We start from the raw sequence: 17,134 nt of genomic DNA on the forward strand, positions 1-17,134 counted from the left end.
TTTAAATGTTATTTTTGAGAGAGAGAGACTGTGAGTGGGGGAAGGGCAGAGAGAGAGGGAGATGCAGAATCTGAAGCAGGTTCCAGGCTCCAAGCTGTCAGCACAGAGCCCCACGTGGAGCTCGGAGTCAGGAACTGTGAGATCATGACCTGAGTCGAAGTTGGACACTTAACCGCCTGATCCACCCAGGGGCCCTAAAGCTATTTATTTTAAACCTTTTTGTCATTAACTTTGAAATTGACTTCTGTATTTGTTACTTTGATTAAAATGTTCATAAATTCGTATCACATAGTCCATGTTTCTTTTTTTTTTTTTTAAGTGTTTATTTAATTTTGAGAGAGGGTGTGAATGTGGGAGGGGCAGAGAGAGAGGGAGACACAGAATCTGAAGCAGGCTCCAGGGTCCAAGTCATCAGCACAGAGCCCGACACTGGGGCTCGAACTCCCAAACCATGAGAGCATGACCTGAGCCGAAGTCAGACGCTTAACCGATTGGGCCACCTAGGCGCCCCACATAGTTCATATTTCTTAGTCTACCAGCTATGATTTACCATTTACTTAATTATATAGTGATCCTGAACTCTATTTTCCCTAGTCTGCTGAGAATTGCTTATATTCTACTTTCTTTCAGTAAAGCCTTAGAGCTGAGCCATGAAGGCAGGGGAAAAAAAAGTTTTCTAGGGGCCATGGGTGGCTCACTTTGTTAAGCAGTTAAGCATCAGACTCTTGTTTTCAGCTCAGGTCATGATCCCAGGGTTGTGAGATTGAGCCCCGCTTCAGGCTCTGTGCTGAGTGTGGAGCCTGCTTGGGATTCTCCTCCTCTCTCTGTCCCTCCCCTGCTCATGTGCACTTTTTCTAAATAGATAAATAGACATTAAAAAAAAAAAAAGATTTTGAAGTCTTTTAAATTTTTTTTTTTTTTTAACGTTTTTATTTATTTTTGAGACAGGGAGAGACAGAGCATGAACGGGGGAGGGTCAGAGAGAGAGGGAGACACAGAATCGGAAACAGGCTCCAGGCTCTGAGCCATCAGCCCAGAGCCTGACGCGGGGCTCGAACTCACGGACCGCGAGATCGTGACCTGGCTGAAGTCGGACGCTTAACCGACTGAGCCACCCAGGCGCCCCTGAAGTCTTTTAAAGTATAGTGTATGACTTGAACATCTGGGTTTTGAGTTGTTTCCGTGACTTGCTGTTATATGTCTCTTTTTTTACAAATACCTGGATTGTCTTCTAGGTTCTAAATATTTTGGGGTTTTTAATAGTAGTCTTGGGGCACCTCGGTAGCTCAGTCCGTTAAGTGTCTGCATTTGGCTCAGGTCATGATCTCATGGTTTGGTGAGTTTGAGCCCCATGTTGGGCTCTGTGCTGATAGCTTGGAGCCTGGAGCCTGCTTCAGATTCTGTCTTTCTCTCTATCTCTCCAATAAACACAAAAATTTTAGAAGTAGTCTTAATAAAAAGTGAGGTGCTAGACTATCCCATGTTGGTATGGCAGCACTTACAAATTTGTAGTTTTAACAGTGAAGTTCATGACATAGCCTACCACAAATTTGAATAATTTCGTAGGTGATAAGGAGAAGTCAGTTACTTTAGCTGGTGAAAAGGCCTAGCCATCCAGTTAGCAGAAGTATGATAAATTCTTGGGTCTCCTTCAGAATGTTAGAGCAAAGAATAAGGAAAAATATACCAAAAAAGAAAGCTTTGTGGCACATATACAGACAGTAATAGCAACTGCCTAAAGGAAATTTCAAGAGATGTAGTAGATAAAAATAGAAGCAAAACTAATGATTGAAAAGTAGGAGAAACTTTCCCTCACCTGAAAAATAAAATCTTCTGATTGAAAGAGCATTCTGATTACCAAGAAGTTTAGATGAAATATGATCAACATTTAGTCTCAACTTCTTTTGAGAAGTTTACATTTAAAAATTCCAGGAGTGAAAAGAAAATTCTAAAAGCTGCTAGTTGGGGGAAAAATTGCCTAAAAAGAATAGGAGTGTTTTGGCATTGGATTTCTTAGATATTAGAAAGCAGTGGAGCAATTTATTCAAAGTTCTGAGTTCCTAAACCTAGAGTTTGATACCAGCTAAATGATTGTTCAGGTGTGAGATCAAATTAAAGACATTTTCAGAAATTTAGGGACTTTTGGGAAATTTACCTTCTATAAGTTTTTGAATATGTAGTCAGAGAAATGAAATAGAAGTTAAAGCAGATGAGATCTGCAAAACCAAATCTCTAAGACACCAGTGAAAATCACAGGATAATAACTATGCCTATGGGCCTAGAAAGCAGTTGGTACAAATTAGAGCAAGAAGCCAGAATTGTCTGTGAAGAGTCTTCAAGAAGAAAGAAAAGAATATAAATTGTGTGCTGGAATTTCTTTTCTTTTTTTCTTTTTGGAATTTCTTAAGGTAAAAGGCAAATCATTATAAGAAAAATAGAGATTGGGTATGTAGTGTGACATTATTGATGATAAACCATGTTAAGCTCTGGAGCAGCCATAAAATCTTGAATAATTGGTGCTAAAAGTAAAAGAAGTCTTAAATATGCATTCTTTTGTAAAAAAAAAAAAATCCCATATTTTGGGGCGAGTTGGGGTTGGGGAGTGGTACAAAGCTTTAAAAAAGTGCAACTAAGTGTTTAAACACAACATGACACAGGAACATGATCCTAGGGTTGTGGGATTGAGCCCTGTGTTGGGCTCCGTACTAAGTGTGGAGCCTGCTTGAGATTTGGTCTTTCTCTGCTTCTGGCCCCTGTCCCCTCTCCAGGAAAACCTGGAGAATGTGATGTGTAATGAATGGTTTGGGATTGAATTTGACTTACAAAACATAGGAAATCTTTAAGAGCTGTGTCTTTTCAGGCTTACACTAGCTTACACAGTGTACACATAGGTTAAAAAAAAAAAAAAAGTATGTGGGGTGCCTGGGTGGCCCAGTCGGGTATGCTTCTGACTTTGGCTCCGGTCGTGATCTCACGGCTCCTGAGTTCAAGCCCCACATTGGGCTCTGTGCCGATAGCCCAGAACCTGTTTTGAATCCTCTGTCCCCCTCTCTCTCTGCCTCTCTCCCACTCACACCTTTTCTTTCTCTCTAAATAAACTAAAAAAAAAAAAAAGTATGACTTGGTTATTAATAACAATGAGAAAACTTGATGAAGATGTGTTTTTATGGTGTTTTAACTATATGCTTTTTCAGTAGGCTAATTATTTTTATTAGAACCACAGTGTAGATAAACCAAAAAGAGAAAAACAACAGCAATACAAACACCTTCAGTAGGAAAACCAGTAATGTATAACCTGGAGAACATCCCAGAAATCTGTGGTTTGATTTTTATTTCTTTGAGATGAGAACATTCTTATTCTCTTTTCTCCACACTTGCCTGAAAATGCATGTTGAGGAACAGCAGTGTTTAGTATCTCTTAGCTTAATCTTCTGTACTAACTATTCAAATGGAACTAACATATGAAAAGAAATTAGATTAGAAAGTATTTCAAGAAATGCTGTCACTCAGTTTTGCCATCAAGCTTTATAGCATTTGGCAACTTAAATAATTCTCAGAGTCTGTTTCCTCATCTTGAGTTTTCATCTCCAAGGTTTCTTCCAACAATTTACATTACATGGCTTTTCTATGACAAATTTTTTTCTGAAGCTGTTAGCTCTGAAAACAATTTAAAAAATTTTTTAAGATTATTTTAACTGTGCAGCTTATTTTGACATTTTTGGATAACATTCATTTGCCTGAGTGAGTTCTGGTGTGGTGGATCATTTTGGGTCATATCTTTTATATAAGGTAGGAGGAAGTCTGTGGAACATAACAGTATTCACATTTAGAAGGAACGTTTTAGAAGAAAACACAATTACCAGTATCAGTAACAGAAGAACTGAAATCATTACAGATCCTACAGATGTTAAAAGGGTAACAAGGGAATATTATGAAGAATTTTATGCCAATAAAGTTCTACACCTTAGATTAAATGGAAAAATTTAATCTAAAACAAATACTTAAAACTGACACAACAGTAAAATCTTGATAGAATTATATCTATTAATGAAACTGAATTCTTATTTAAAAACCTTCCCACAAAGAGGGGCACCTGGGTGGCTCAGTCGATTGAGCATCCAACTCTTGATTGCAGCTCAGGTCATGGCCCCAGGGTGGTGGGAGTCAAGCCCTCCATTGGGCTCTGTGCTGAGCATGGAGCCTGCTTAGGATATTTCTCCCCCTCCCCCTCCTCCCCCTATCTCTCCCCCCCCCCCCCCCCCCCGCTTGAGCATGCTCTGTCTCTCTAAAATAAAAATCTTCCCACAAAGAAAACTCCAAGCCAGATGGCTTTACTGGCAATTTCTAACATTTAATGAAAAAAAAGTTATAATCCATATTCCTTCAGAAAATAGAAGCTAGCATTATTACACCATTAGCAATACCAAAAATATCATAGAAAACTGTAGACCTAGGGGCGCCTGGGTGGCGCAGTCGGTTAAGCGTCCGACTTCAGCCAGGTCACGATCTCGCGGTCCGTGAGTTCGAGCCCCGCGTCGGGCTCTGGGCTGATGGCTCGGAGCCTGGAGCCTGTTTCCGATTCTGTGTCTCCCTCTCTCTCTGCCCCTCGCCCGTTCATGCTCTGTCTCTCTCTGTCCCAAAAATAAAAAACGTTGAAAAAAAAAATTAAAAAAAAGAAAACTGTAGACCAACATGCACCATGAGTGTACATGTAAAAATCTTTAAATATTTGTAAATCTCATCCAGCAGTATTGTAAATAGGACAATAAAACATGACCAAGTGGAATTTATCCTCAGTGTTATTTTAACTAAAAAACAGTATAATTCACTATGTGGGCAGAGTAAGAGAAACATGATCTTAGCAATAGATGGAGCAAAATCTTTGACAGAGTTCAGTGGTAAATATACTTGGCAAATTAGGAATAGAAGGGAACTAAACTCGGATAGAGCACCTGTTAAAAAACAAACAAAACAACAACCTATAATTAACATCATACTTAATGATGAAAGACTGAATGCTTTCTACCTAAGATTGGGAAAAAAAGCAGTTTTTCACTCTGAAGAAGTGTAGTCAAAGTTGTACTAGAAGTTCCTGGGACTCCTGGGTGTCTCCGTTGGTTAAGCATCCTACTCAACATCTGCTCAGGTCATGATCTCATGATCTTGGGTTCGAGCCCCACATCAGGCTCTGCACTGACAGTGTGGAGCCTACCTGGAATTATCTTTCTCTTCTCTCTGCCTCTCTCTCTCAAAATAAATACATATAAAAAACTTAAGGAAAATTGTACTAGAAGTCCTAGTCAATACATTAAGTCCAGGAAAAAAAAATATATATTCAGGTTAGAAAGGAAGTAGTAAAAAATTGTCTTTACTCTTAGATGATGTCATTGTATATATAGTAAATTGTGAGTTACTAGAAATAAGTGAATTTAGCAACATTGTATGATATAAGAACAGAAGGCAAAAATCAGTGGAAGTTTTATATAATCACAATAATTGAAAAAAAGTGAAATTGACAAAAATACCATTTATAAAGAATAAAAACATGAGATATTCATGTTAGACGTTTAACCAAATATATGTAAGATTTGTATACCTAACTATGAAATGTTACTAAGAGAAATCATTAAAAAGACCTAAATAAATGGAGAGAGATGACCACATCATAAAATGAAAGACTTGATTCTGTTGAGGCATCTGTTCTACTCTGATTGATCTATAGATTCAAGTCAACCCCTATTGAACTCTCAGCAGGCTTTTTGTAAAAATTATCAAACTAATTGCTAATTCCACATGGAAATGTATGGGTCTTAGAAAAGCCATAACAGTTTTGAAAAAGAAGACAAAGTATGAGGACAGTGCTCCTTGATTTAAATATTTACTATAAAACATTAGACTGGTATTGGCATAAGATAGACCAGCCTGTGGAACAGTAGAGGACATAGATCCATATAAATACAAATATATATATGTGGCTTCACTGGCAAAATATATTATTTGATTTTTTAAATTTTTAATTGAAATATAGTTGACATAACATTGTGTCAATTTAAGTTGTACAATGTTGATTTGTGTAGTTGATTTTTTACAAATGCGTCAAAGATACCATTGTAAGGGAGACTTTTCAACAAAATATATTTCTATATGAAATAAAAATTTGCCTCTAATCCCATATATAAAAAATTTCATGGGTTATAGATTTAAACATAAAAGCTGTGGAACTTTTAGAAGAATATGTAGGAGAAAATCTTCATGCCGGGTTTACTCAAAGATTTAGTACACATAAAACATGAATCATAAAAGAAAAAATGGATTTCATCAAAATTGAACATTTTTGCTCTTTAAAAGATACCTTTGAAAAGGTAGCTTACAGACTGGGAGAAAATACTTGAACTACCTACGTGGTGACAGAGGACTTGTGTCAGTATACAGAGAGAATTTCACAACTTTTTCAGACAACCCAGTTTTTGTTTTTGTTCTTAATTTTTGAGAGAGCATGAATAGGGGAGGGGCAGAGAGAGAGGAAGACAGAGGATCCGAAGTGGGCTCTGTGCTGACAGCAGAGAGGCCCATGAGGGGCTTGATCCCATATGATTCATGAGATCATGACCTGGCCTGAAGTCAGATGCTTAAGCGACTGAGCCACCATGTCGCCCCCCAGACAACCCATTTTTTAAAAGGTAAAATATAAGGGGTGCCTGGGTGGCACAGTCGGTTGAGCGTCCGACTTCAGCCAGGTCACGATCTCGCGGTCCGTGGGTTCGAGCCCCGCGTCGGGCTCTGGGCTGATGGCTCAGAGCCTGGAGCCTGTTTCCGATTCTGTGTCTCCCTCTCTCTCTGCCCCTCCCCCGTTCATGCTCTGTCTCTCTCTGTCCCAAAAATAAACAAACGTTGAAAAAAAAAAATTTAAAAAAAAATGTAAAATATTTGAACAGTTACTTTTCAAACGAAGATATATATGAATTGACAATAATCACATGAGAAAGATGCTCAAGATCATTAGGTCTGAGAAATGCAGATTAAAACTATAATCATATATTGCTACCACCCGCTAGAATGGCTAAACTTAAAAAGACTGACAGTACCACGTGTTGCCAAGGATGTGGAGCTCCTGGAATTCTCATAGATTGATGGTGAGTGTGTAAAATGGTACACCATTCTGGAAGACCTTTTGACAGTTTCTGAAAGTTCAGCATACAGCTTACCCAGTGACCCTGCAAGTCTAGGAAAATATTTGTTTACAAAGACTTTATGAATATTCTTAGTAGCTTTATTTCTAATAATTCCAAACAGGAAACAACAGGTATGTCTAGTAACAGATGCATACATTTAAAAATTGTGTATATCCATACAGTGGACTCTACTACTCTGCAATAAAAAGGAACAAGCTACTGCCATGTAGCAGCTTGAATTAATGTGAAAAATTAGATGAGAATAAGAAGATAAATAGAAGAGTACACCTATACGATCCCATTTATATGAAATCCTAGACATAATTAGTGGCAGAAAGCAGAACAGTGGTTACCTGCTATTGGTGGTAGGGGATGTGATTGACTGCAGAAGGGCTCGGGAACACTTGGGGATGATGGAAATGTGCTTTTATCTTGATTGTAGTGATGCTTACCTAAGTGTATACATTTGTCAAAACCTGTAGAACTATGTATTTAATAATGTGTTTTTGGAATGTTAAAGTTGGCTTAAAATTTATTGGCGTTTTACAACTTGATAATTATTTTGTTGGTGCTGCTGTCTAGCTTTTTATTTAACAATTTCATTTTTAAATTACATGAAAATTATAATCCAGAAACACCAAAAATGCACCTTGCCTCTTACATTAGAAAATTATGATATATCCCTAAAATCTAGACCTTTTTAAGTATATGCAGGTTTTTCATTTGTAAGAAAAATTTGTGTGACTTTGTGTTAATATTTCATAAAATACTTTTTCAGTTTTCTTATAATATAAGGTTCTTTCTTTGTTTGCTTTGTTCTGTTGTCAGACTATGCCTTGCAGAATATAAATATTAAACTGCTACACTAAAAGGTTGGTACAGAATTGGGGGCTTTTTTTGCAACTGCTTCTCTGTGACTGTCTCTATCGCGCCCTCTGGTGGGTTTTGCATCTAATTGGGGGTAACATGAAAATCCACTCATTACCTTTGTAGGAGATAAATCTTACAAAAGACTTAATAGAACTTTGAAATTAAACTTTAAGTTGAGAAATCACCCAGTATCTTCTATTGATAACACTATAATGCTTTATTCTTGTGGTAGACTTTATAAGAATTATTCAGTAAATGTTTTTCCATAGGTTATTTTGTCCTGTCTGATGGCTCTTTCCAGAATATTTCTAAGATAGAGATTCTGAGATTGCTTACTAGAGTAATCTTTCCTAATAGTTTTCATTCTGTAATATAGTTCTAAATATTCTGCCATACAAAAGAGAAAATTCCTCTTGAAAATATATAGTCAGAAGAGGCTGGAATTCCAGAGTCTGGAATATTTTATGGTCCCAGAAATTAAGGAGATGCTCAAAATGGGGATTGTTGAAAGGTCACACAGGAGCCAACCTGAGGTGGTACCTAAACAAAGCTGGAAAAATTTGATGAATAGTAGTGACATTATTGAATTTTAACCTGTAGAATAAAATAAGTATCTGTGAATCTATGCTGATGTGAATAATTGAATAAAGAAAGAAATGGGGAAGGGGCAGTTTTTATTTGTTTCTTAAATAGGAACGTTTCAATGTACAAGGAAAGGGGAAAAGAAAATCATTAAGCAAATACCATAGTGATTAAATCTTGCACACCAGAGTCGAGTTGCCTGTGTATGCTAAAATTAGGTTAGAGTTTTAGGAAAAACAGGATATTTGTATAGTCTCAAAGTATTGTTTCCCCTTCCCCTGATACATTTTTTAAATATTTATTTTTGAGAGAGAGTGAGTGGGGGAGGGGCAGAGAGAGAGGGAGACACAATCTGAAGCAGGCACAGCACAGAGCCCAACACAGGGCTCAGACTCCCAAACCATGAGATCATGGATGCTTAACTGATTGAGCCACACAGGTGCCCCTCCCCTGATATTTTTTAATACAAAGGGAAAGATAGTAGATTTATAGTGGAGAAATCTGACAGACACCACCCTGGCCAATTGATTAAAGTTAACATCACTAGCAAAAAGACATTGACATTGTGAACCCTTTGATAACAATGTGTGCTGATAAGGACACATCATCATTTCTATGGTATTTTTGCCCCAAATGCCAAAATGTATCCTAATCATAAGAAAATATCAGCAAGCTTAAGGTGAGGGACATTTTACAAAATACTGGATTAAAAGTTTCAAGGTCATGAAAGACAAGGGAAGAATTAAGAGCTCTCATAAATTAGAGGAGACTAAGGAGAAATTAAAAAGTCGCAAAAATAAGAGTTCCCAAATACCCCTCAGCTAGCTTCCTCTAATGTTAATGTCTCACTAAACCATAGTACAGTTACCAAAATCAAGAAATTAACATTGGTACAAACTGTTAAACTTCATATTTTAGTAAAAAAACTGGTGACATCTGAAAAGTTCTTTTCCAGGATTCTAAACAGGATCCTACATTTAGTTTCTTTCAAATTATTGTTACTGCTAGAAGAATTTGAAAAAACTTGATTTATTTTGTTTTTGTTATTAGATGATTAATAGACTAACAGTACATTATCTATAAATTGACTATTTAAAAGAATTTCCTGAAGAAGGATTAGTCTTGTTGCTGTTGAGTACTACACAATTACTGGGAATTGGCTAAAGTTTGCAGAAAGTTTATTTTTCTACCATTCTGCTTATTTCTTTTTGTTTTCATTTTGAGAAATCTCAGAATCACCTAAAAGAGCTTAGACTTCAAAGTTGTTTTTCTTTTAACCCTAACAGTGGAGTAGTAGCTTGGTGTGTATGTAGTAGTAATAATAATGCTTTAACAGTTGGAGACCTAGATGTCTTCTATACTATTTTGGAATCTCTTTTATTCCTTTTTTCTTTTTCTTTAAAAAAATTTTGTTTTAATGTTTTTTTTTTGTTTGTTTTTTTGAGAGACACCCCCCCCCCCCCCCCACACACACAGACAAGACAGAGTATAAGCAGGGGAGGGCAGAGAGAGAGGGAGACACAGAATCCGAAGCAGGCTTCAGGCTCTGAGCTGTCTGCACAGAGCCTGACGTGAGGCAAAAACTCAAGAACAGTGAGATCATGACCTTGAGCTGAAGTTGGATGCCTAACCGAATGAGCCACCCAGGTGCCCCATTCCTTTTTTCTAAATGAGAAAAAAATAGGAAGGGAGATGGTTGTTTTTCTTCATCTGAGAGAGTGATGAATGAATATGCAACCTTCTGTCTCTTAGTATTATTCTAGTATTAATATGTCCAGTTGACAGTTTTTATTAAAACTTACTGCAGCTCTCTTCAGTAAATGGTATTGGGAAACTGGACAGCAACATGTAAAAGAATGAAACTAGACCACTTTCTTACACCATACACAAAATAAATTCAAAATGGATTAAAGACCTAAATGTGAGACCTGAAATTGTAGACATCCTAGAAGAGAGCACACAGGTAGTAATTTTTCTGACATTGGTCATGGTATATTTTTGTAGATGTGTCTCCCAAGGCAAGGGAAATGAAAGCAAAAAGAAATTATTGCCACTACATCAAAATAAAAATCTTGGACATAGCGAAGGAAACACAACCTAAAAAGCAGCCTACTGAATTGGAGAAGATATTTGCAAAGGACATATCTGATAAAGGGCTGGTATCCAAAATACGCAAAGAACTGATACAGCTCAACACCCCCCAAAAAACAAATAATCCAATTAAAAATGGGCAGAAGATATGAACAGACATTTCTCCAAACGACGTCCAGATGGCCAACAGATAAATGAGAAGATGCTCAACATCACTAATCATCAAGGAAATACAAAGTACAATGAGCTATCACCTCACACCTTCCAGAATGGCTGAAATAAACACAAGAAACAACAAGCATTCATGAGGATGTGGAGGAATAGGAAGGAACCCTTTTGTACTATTGGGGGGGGGGGATGCAAACTCGTGCAGGCACTGTAGGAAAAGTTTGTTGTTTCCTCAAAAGGTTAAAAATAGAACTGCCCTACAGCAATTGCATTATTGGGTATCAACCCCCAAAATACAAAACACTCATTGAAAGGGATACATGCACCCCTGTTTATAGCAGTGTTATTTACAATAGCTAAATTATGGAAGGAGCCCTAAGTGTCCATTGATAGATGAGTGGATAAAGAAGAGATGGTATGTATATACAGAGGAATACTGTTTGGCTAAAAAAAAAATGGAACCTTGCCATTTGCACAACATAGATGGAGCAAGAGAGTATAATGCTAAAAGAACTAAGTGAGAGAAAGACATCTGATTTCACTTATATGTGGAATTGAAGAAACAAATGAGCAAGGGGAAAAAAAGACCAAGAAACAGATTCTTCACTGTAGAGAAGCGGAGAGAATGTAGGTGGGTTGATGGGTGAAATAGGTGATGGAGATTAAGGAGGGCACTTGTCTGTGATGAGCCCTGGGTGATGTATGGAATTGTTGAATCACTGTATTGTACACCTGGAACTAATATACCACTATGTTAACTATACTGGAATTAAAAACTTAAAAAATATCTTAGTGCAAAAAATAAAATTTACTGTAGCAAAATGAGCTCTCTAAAAGCAGATTCTTAATTATTATTTTATGTGTTAATGAGATTCTTGAAATCACTTGTTAAAATGAGTAACCATCTAGATTTCACCTTTATCCCTGAGTATAGTCAGGGTGCATTGATCTTCAGTAAGGTCTCAACAGTTTAATTTGGTGTTTTCTGTGTAAGCAATCCATCAATTCCTTATTAATAACTTTATATTTCATAAACGCAGACAAAATCCAGCTTTTAATGTCTTCCTTAAATATTAGAGAATGATACAATTACTTTATAAGATTCTTTATTTTAGTGCTTTGTAATAAATTGACTATGTAGGCTTTTTCAACTATTAAAAGTGATAGTCCTTCCAAAGGCGTCCTTACAAAAAGTAGAAAAATAACGAGTTTTAACTTGGCAAAACATATGAAAGAGAGTATCTCTGAGTCACAAGATGAGTCAAGAGGGTGAGGTTTGTTTTTTTCCCCCCTTGTCCATCTGTTTTAAGGGAGTAGGAAAAATCTTTGATCAAAGTTGCTACCAAAAGTTGGAATTTGTTCTTTAGTATTTGACTTGTACCAAGTGCAGATCTGAAACGTTTAATGGTACTACCAAGATGGGTTTAATCTACTTCAGAGATCTGTGCCTAATTTGTACGAGATTGGTGTATGCTGATACTTCAAGAATCGAGATTCTGTTTCATGCTTTAGTACACATTTAATCCTGCAACACATCTGGTCTACAATGCTGGCAAGTGGAAGTGCTGAATAACTGCTTCTCTGGTGACAGTAATGACCAAATTCATCACTTTGTTCCATACCTAAAATAACTATTTTTACCATTTGTTGTTGAAAGCTAGCTTTCTTAGATTTTGGCTTTAAAAGATATTTATGGCATTGCCTTCCATGTTAACCATTTAAAAATACTGAAATTATTTAGTATAGATTCCTCCAGTTCAGCTAGCCTCAGAGTACTGAGTAATCTAGTCTGTGTCTTACATATTATTGTAATCCAGGCAGGAAGGAAGGGACAGAAAGGAGGAAATAAATGGGTGGTTGGAGAATAGATATTGCCTACTTTCAAATTACACTGTCTTCCTAAAGTAAATCCCAAGGTGAGTTTTGGCTGCATGGGGTATGTGCAAATGGTGGTGAACAGAAGATTAGATAGAGGTCATTCCCTGCATGTTTTATTTCTGGGGCTTTTTAAAAAGCCATTTGTCACTGGCACATTGCTTTGCCTTTAAGGAAAGTTGTAACTACTCATCCAGAATAGGTATCAACTATTTTGTAATATTTCACAAGCTATTTAAAGCAAAAGACAGAAAATGTCTTTTAAAATGTTGTTTTAAGGGGCGCCTGGGTGGCTCAGTCGGTTAAGTGTCCGACTTCAACTCAGGTCACGATCTTGCGGTCCGTGAGTTCGAGCCCCGCGTCAAGCTCTGGGCTGATGGCTCAGAGCCTGGAGCCTGCTTCCGATTCTGTGTGTCCCTCTCTCTCTGCCCCTCCCCCGTTCATGCTCTGTCTCTGTCTCAAAAATAAATAAACGTTAAAAAAAAATTTTTTAAAAATGTTTTAAGGGCTTGTGCCAGAGAATTAGTTAATGATACTCATAACTACAGGATATACAGTTAATTCCCCCCATTTTTTAAAGATTTTTTTTTAATGTTTATTTTTGAGAGAGCAAGCAAGTGGGGGAGGGACAGAGAGAGAAGGAGAGAGAATCCCAAGCAAGCTTCATGTTGTCAGTGCAGAGCCTGGTGAGGGGCTTGAACTCACGAACCATGAGATCGTGACCTGAGCTGAGACCAAGAGTCAGACGCTTAACCAACTGAGCCACCCAGGCACCCCAGTCTCCCCCCTTTTAAAATCAGAAATTGGTACGAGTCTCATGATCAGAGAGTTCAGGGAAGGACATTCCAGCAGAGGGTATATAAGGAAACGGAGGCATGAACTTTATGCTATAGAAGAATTGTGCCAAGAGCATTGTAGCTAAAGTAAAGATGGGGAAGAGAAGGATGGAAATTTAAATTGAGGCTAAATATTGTCAAGGGCTTTAGACTCTGTATCCTGAGCGTGTTAGAAAGCCACTACACATTTTTAAGCATGAGAGCCAGCAATTTGGCTGAATGTGGTTTTTAGAAAGATTACTGTTGGCAGTGTAAAGAAATATATTTGATTTATGATTCATCTTTATTCTTAATATTCCTTGTTCATCTGTCAAGACTGGAATGCTTTTGGATTAGTGGGGTTTTCCAGGTAATTGAAGATAGTCCTTCACCTCGCTTTCAGTTTCAGAATGTGAGTTTGTAAAACTGTTATCATGTTTATATCATAGCATTAGTAAATGGAATCTAACAGTTTCTATAAGTATTATGGCACTACAGTTCTGCCTTTGCTCTTTCCAATTAATGGTACACTCTAGAGTTACTCTAAATGAGATGCTGTTTGGGGACACGTTGTCTTTCCTTTTCCACTTACGGTGTATTTTAGTCATCCATTATGTTCAGTTTCCTCATCACCTTTTCTGGTTTGTGGTTGTAAGGCAAAACTAAAGATTACTGGAAAAAGTTAACTCATCCTTGGTATGGAGAGGGAGAGTAGCTTTCAGCAAACACTATGAACTTGGAGAAACTGTTCTGAAAGATCCGCTGATTGGTGTCTGGTAGGTTAAGTCGAGTTTTACTCTAAATTCTGATGGCATTTTGATGAGTAAGTTTTAAATCTGAAACACTTAGAATTAAAACTCATTTAAAACATTTATTGAGTACCTTTTATATGCAGTGTACAGAACACCAGTGAAAGGTCGTGGACTCTGGTCTGAGGTGGGGAAGACAGGTAAATAAATAAATGAAAAGCATTTAAGGGACTTAAGGTTTATTAAATTTTCCTCCCAGGAGTGAGGATATCCAGTTTCATCATGGAAAATAAGAAAATAAGGTTTATTTGAACAGTTGCTTTTATCATCTGTTCATTAAAGAATAAAAGGGACAAAAAAAGGTTATTTGTAGTTGATGTGTTTATGAGGTGCGTATTTCAGTTTTGATTGGATTATTGTAGGTATATATGTGTGTTTTGCTATTTGAAGCAATGTTCAGTTGAATCATTAACATAAAGGCATTTCTGTTATAGTAAAATATATGTATTGAAAACCTCAAATGCTGCAGAATCACATGTTGGGAAAGTATGGTTTGGGTAGACTCAAGTATGCAGCTTTGTAGCAGAGTACTTAGAAAACGATCACGGTCTTAAAAATTTTAGCATAAATAGCCTCTGGCATTTGTATTAAGCACCATAGCTATTCATTTATTAGCCTTAAACTAGGACTCGAGCTTCCTATTTTGGACCTTCCTCCAGGTCCTTGAGGGCAGCTGCTTTAGCAGAAACTAATTTTGTAAAAATTAAGTAAGGAGTCATGGTACAGTCCCTTTGTTAAGTGCTTTTTGAGGCTTGGTGGTGGGAGAGGTGGAGAGATGAGGAATTATCTTTGCAGCTGGTTCATTTGTACCCTTTTCACCATAGAACAGTGTTGGAAAGACTTTTGAAGTTCCTGAAGCTACTAAACTTGCTGTTTTCTGTAAAGGAAGGCATTTGTTTTCACCTTTTTTCTTAAGATTTTATTTTATTAAGACTTGTTCTTTGAGAAAACTTGTCCACTTTTTCCCTTCAGAACGAACTAGGAAAAATCCCTATGAACCAGTGACATTTCTGTGCTCTGTTGACTCACAAACCAGCTCTTATGACTCCCTTTACCAGCTGCATATGAACTACTTCATATTAGAGCAGCATCTGGTAGTTAGTTGTATCGTCTGTACTTTGTAGTGCAGATACAGTTTTTATTTCACTTTAACATAATATTTTTATATTTAAAAAATCTTTAACTTTTAAGTTCTTATAGTGAGAATGCCATATATTCGAACTTTCAAGAAGTTTGCAGTCTCGGTCTCTAATACTGTGCGCCATAATACATGTATACCCATGGGCAGCATAACATTTGACTTAATTTTCTTTTAATATATTTGTATTATTTCTGTTACCAAGATTAAAATTATTTGTATGAATTTGATTTCTTAAAGGAATGAAGACAGTAATGTAATTTAGAAGAAAAAATCTTTCAAGAATGCATATGCATATTAGAGACTGGATACTGAATTTTTACAGAGTAATTACAAACTAATGCAAACATTTCTTAAGTGAATTTTGTTAGCTGTGGTTCTTTTGGTTAAAAAACATAAAAGCGGTATTTTATTTGCTCATACTTGCTAAGAGTATCTCTGGAAGAATACTCAAGAAACTGGCAACATTGCCTCTAAGGAGGGGAATTGGATGTCTACAGGGTGGGATAGGAGGGAGGCTTTAATTTTGAACCATGTTCAAACCATGAACTATTAGAAAGAAATCAAACTTGAAAAAAATAAGTGAAAGATGCTTTGGTACAGAACAGAGATTGATTTAGCCTGCCTAGTAGGAATCACCTGACTCCATGATCGGCTTAGCATTGCAATCCTATAATATCTTGGTGCGTATACAGTTGGTTTGTATGTTATGGCAGGGGCAGGCAAACAAAAAGGTAACCAAATAAAAATACTATGTACTTTTCTGTTATAGGCAATTAACCAATAGAATATGTAAGTTTTAATTAAACTCAAACTTTGATTAACTGCTGGATTTTTTTCCCATATAATTCTCATAAAATCATTTTGTAAATCTTGCCACCTCTTTTGGTTTGTTTTTAGTTGATGCTGATGAAATTAAAAGGCTAGGAAAGAGATTTAAGAAGCTCGATTTGGACAATTCTGGTTCTTTGAGTGTGGAAGAGTTCATGTCTCTGCCTGAGTTACAACAGAATCCTTTAGTACAGCGAGTAATAGATATATTTGACACAGATGGGAATGGAGAAGTAGACTTTAAAGGTAAGAAAATTTTTTAATTTAACAAGTTAGGTAATCTATAACTAGTCTTAGAGTTCTGTGTATGAAAATGTCTGAAAATTTAGTTTTTTAAAAATGTGTTTATTGGTGATCTTATATTAATAATGTTAAATTCTTGAAACGTGTGGTATATGAACCTTAATGAACTAATAAGTAAAAGATCTTTTACCGCTTGGTTCATATATGATCAAATTTATTTCCTTTGTTTTTGGAAAATTAATCTTATTTTGGGAAACGTTAGAACTGCATTTTTAGAAACTTTATTTAAAGAATGAGACTTACACTAAGCAATAAAAAATAAACTGTAGTAATAAGGAGATGAGCATTTTACACAGGATTATTTTAATCTAGAATTTTACATAAAACAATAGTGATTTTGCTAATATTACCATGGTACATAATTTTATATTTGATTCTATACTTTGTCATCAACAGACTTTGTTATTTTAGTTCCAGGAACTGAGTTTTAAGTGAAGGAGGATCTAAAACAGATTTTATGATAGATTTAATGTTAAACAG

The 17,134-nt window shown here is 36.4% G+C and overlaps 1 protein-coding gene across 2 annotated transcripts in view; it reads left to right on the forward strand.

Annotated features, from left to right (window-relative positions):
* The window catches only part of PPP3R1 (protein phosphatase 3 regulatory subunit B, alpha), a 69,127-nt gene that overhangs the window by 43,161 nt on the left and 8,832 nt on the right, over window positions 1-17,134 (forward strand). The window contains exons 1-2 of one of the 2 annotated variants that reach the window (XM_086700972.1): window positions 16,209-16,254; window positions 16,421-16,597. In XM_086700972.1, coding sequence (XP_086557098.1) covers window positions 16,230-16,254; window positions 16,421-16,597 — 202 coding nt within the window. In that variant the 5' untranslated portion in view covers window positions 16,209-16,229. Of the gene's footprint in view, window positions 1-16,208; window positions 16,255-16,420; window positions 16,598-17,134 lie in introns of those variants that run through there. The other variant, XM_086700971.1, reaches the window with a different exon arrangement.

This window comes from Puma concolor, chromosome A3 (assembly GCF_028749965.1).
Source record: "Puma concolor isolate L17-30 chromosome A3, mPumCon1.1.hap2, whole genome shotgun sequence".
Lineage (NCBI taxonomy): Eukaryota > Metazoa > Chordata > Mammalia > Carnivora > Felidae > Puma > Puma concolor.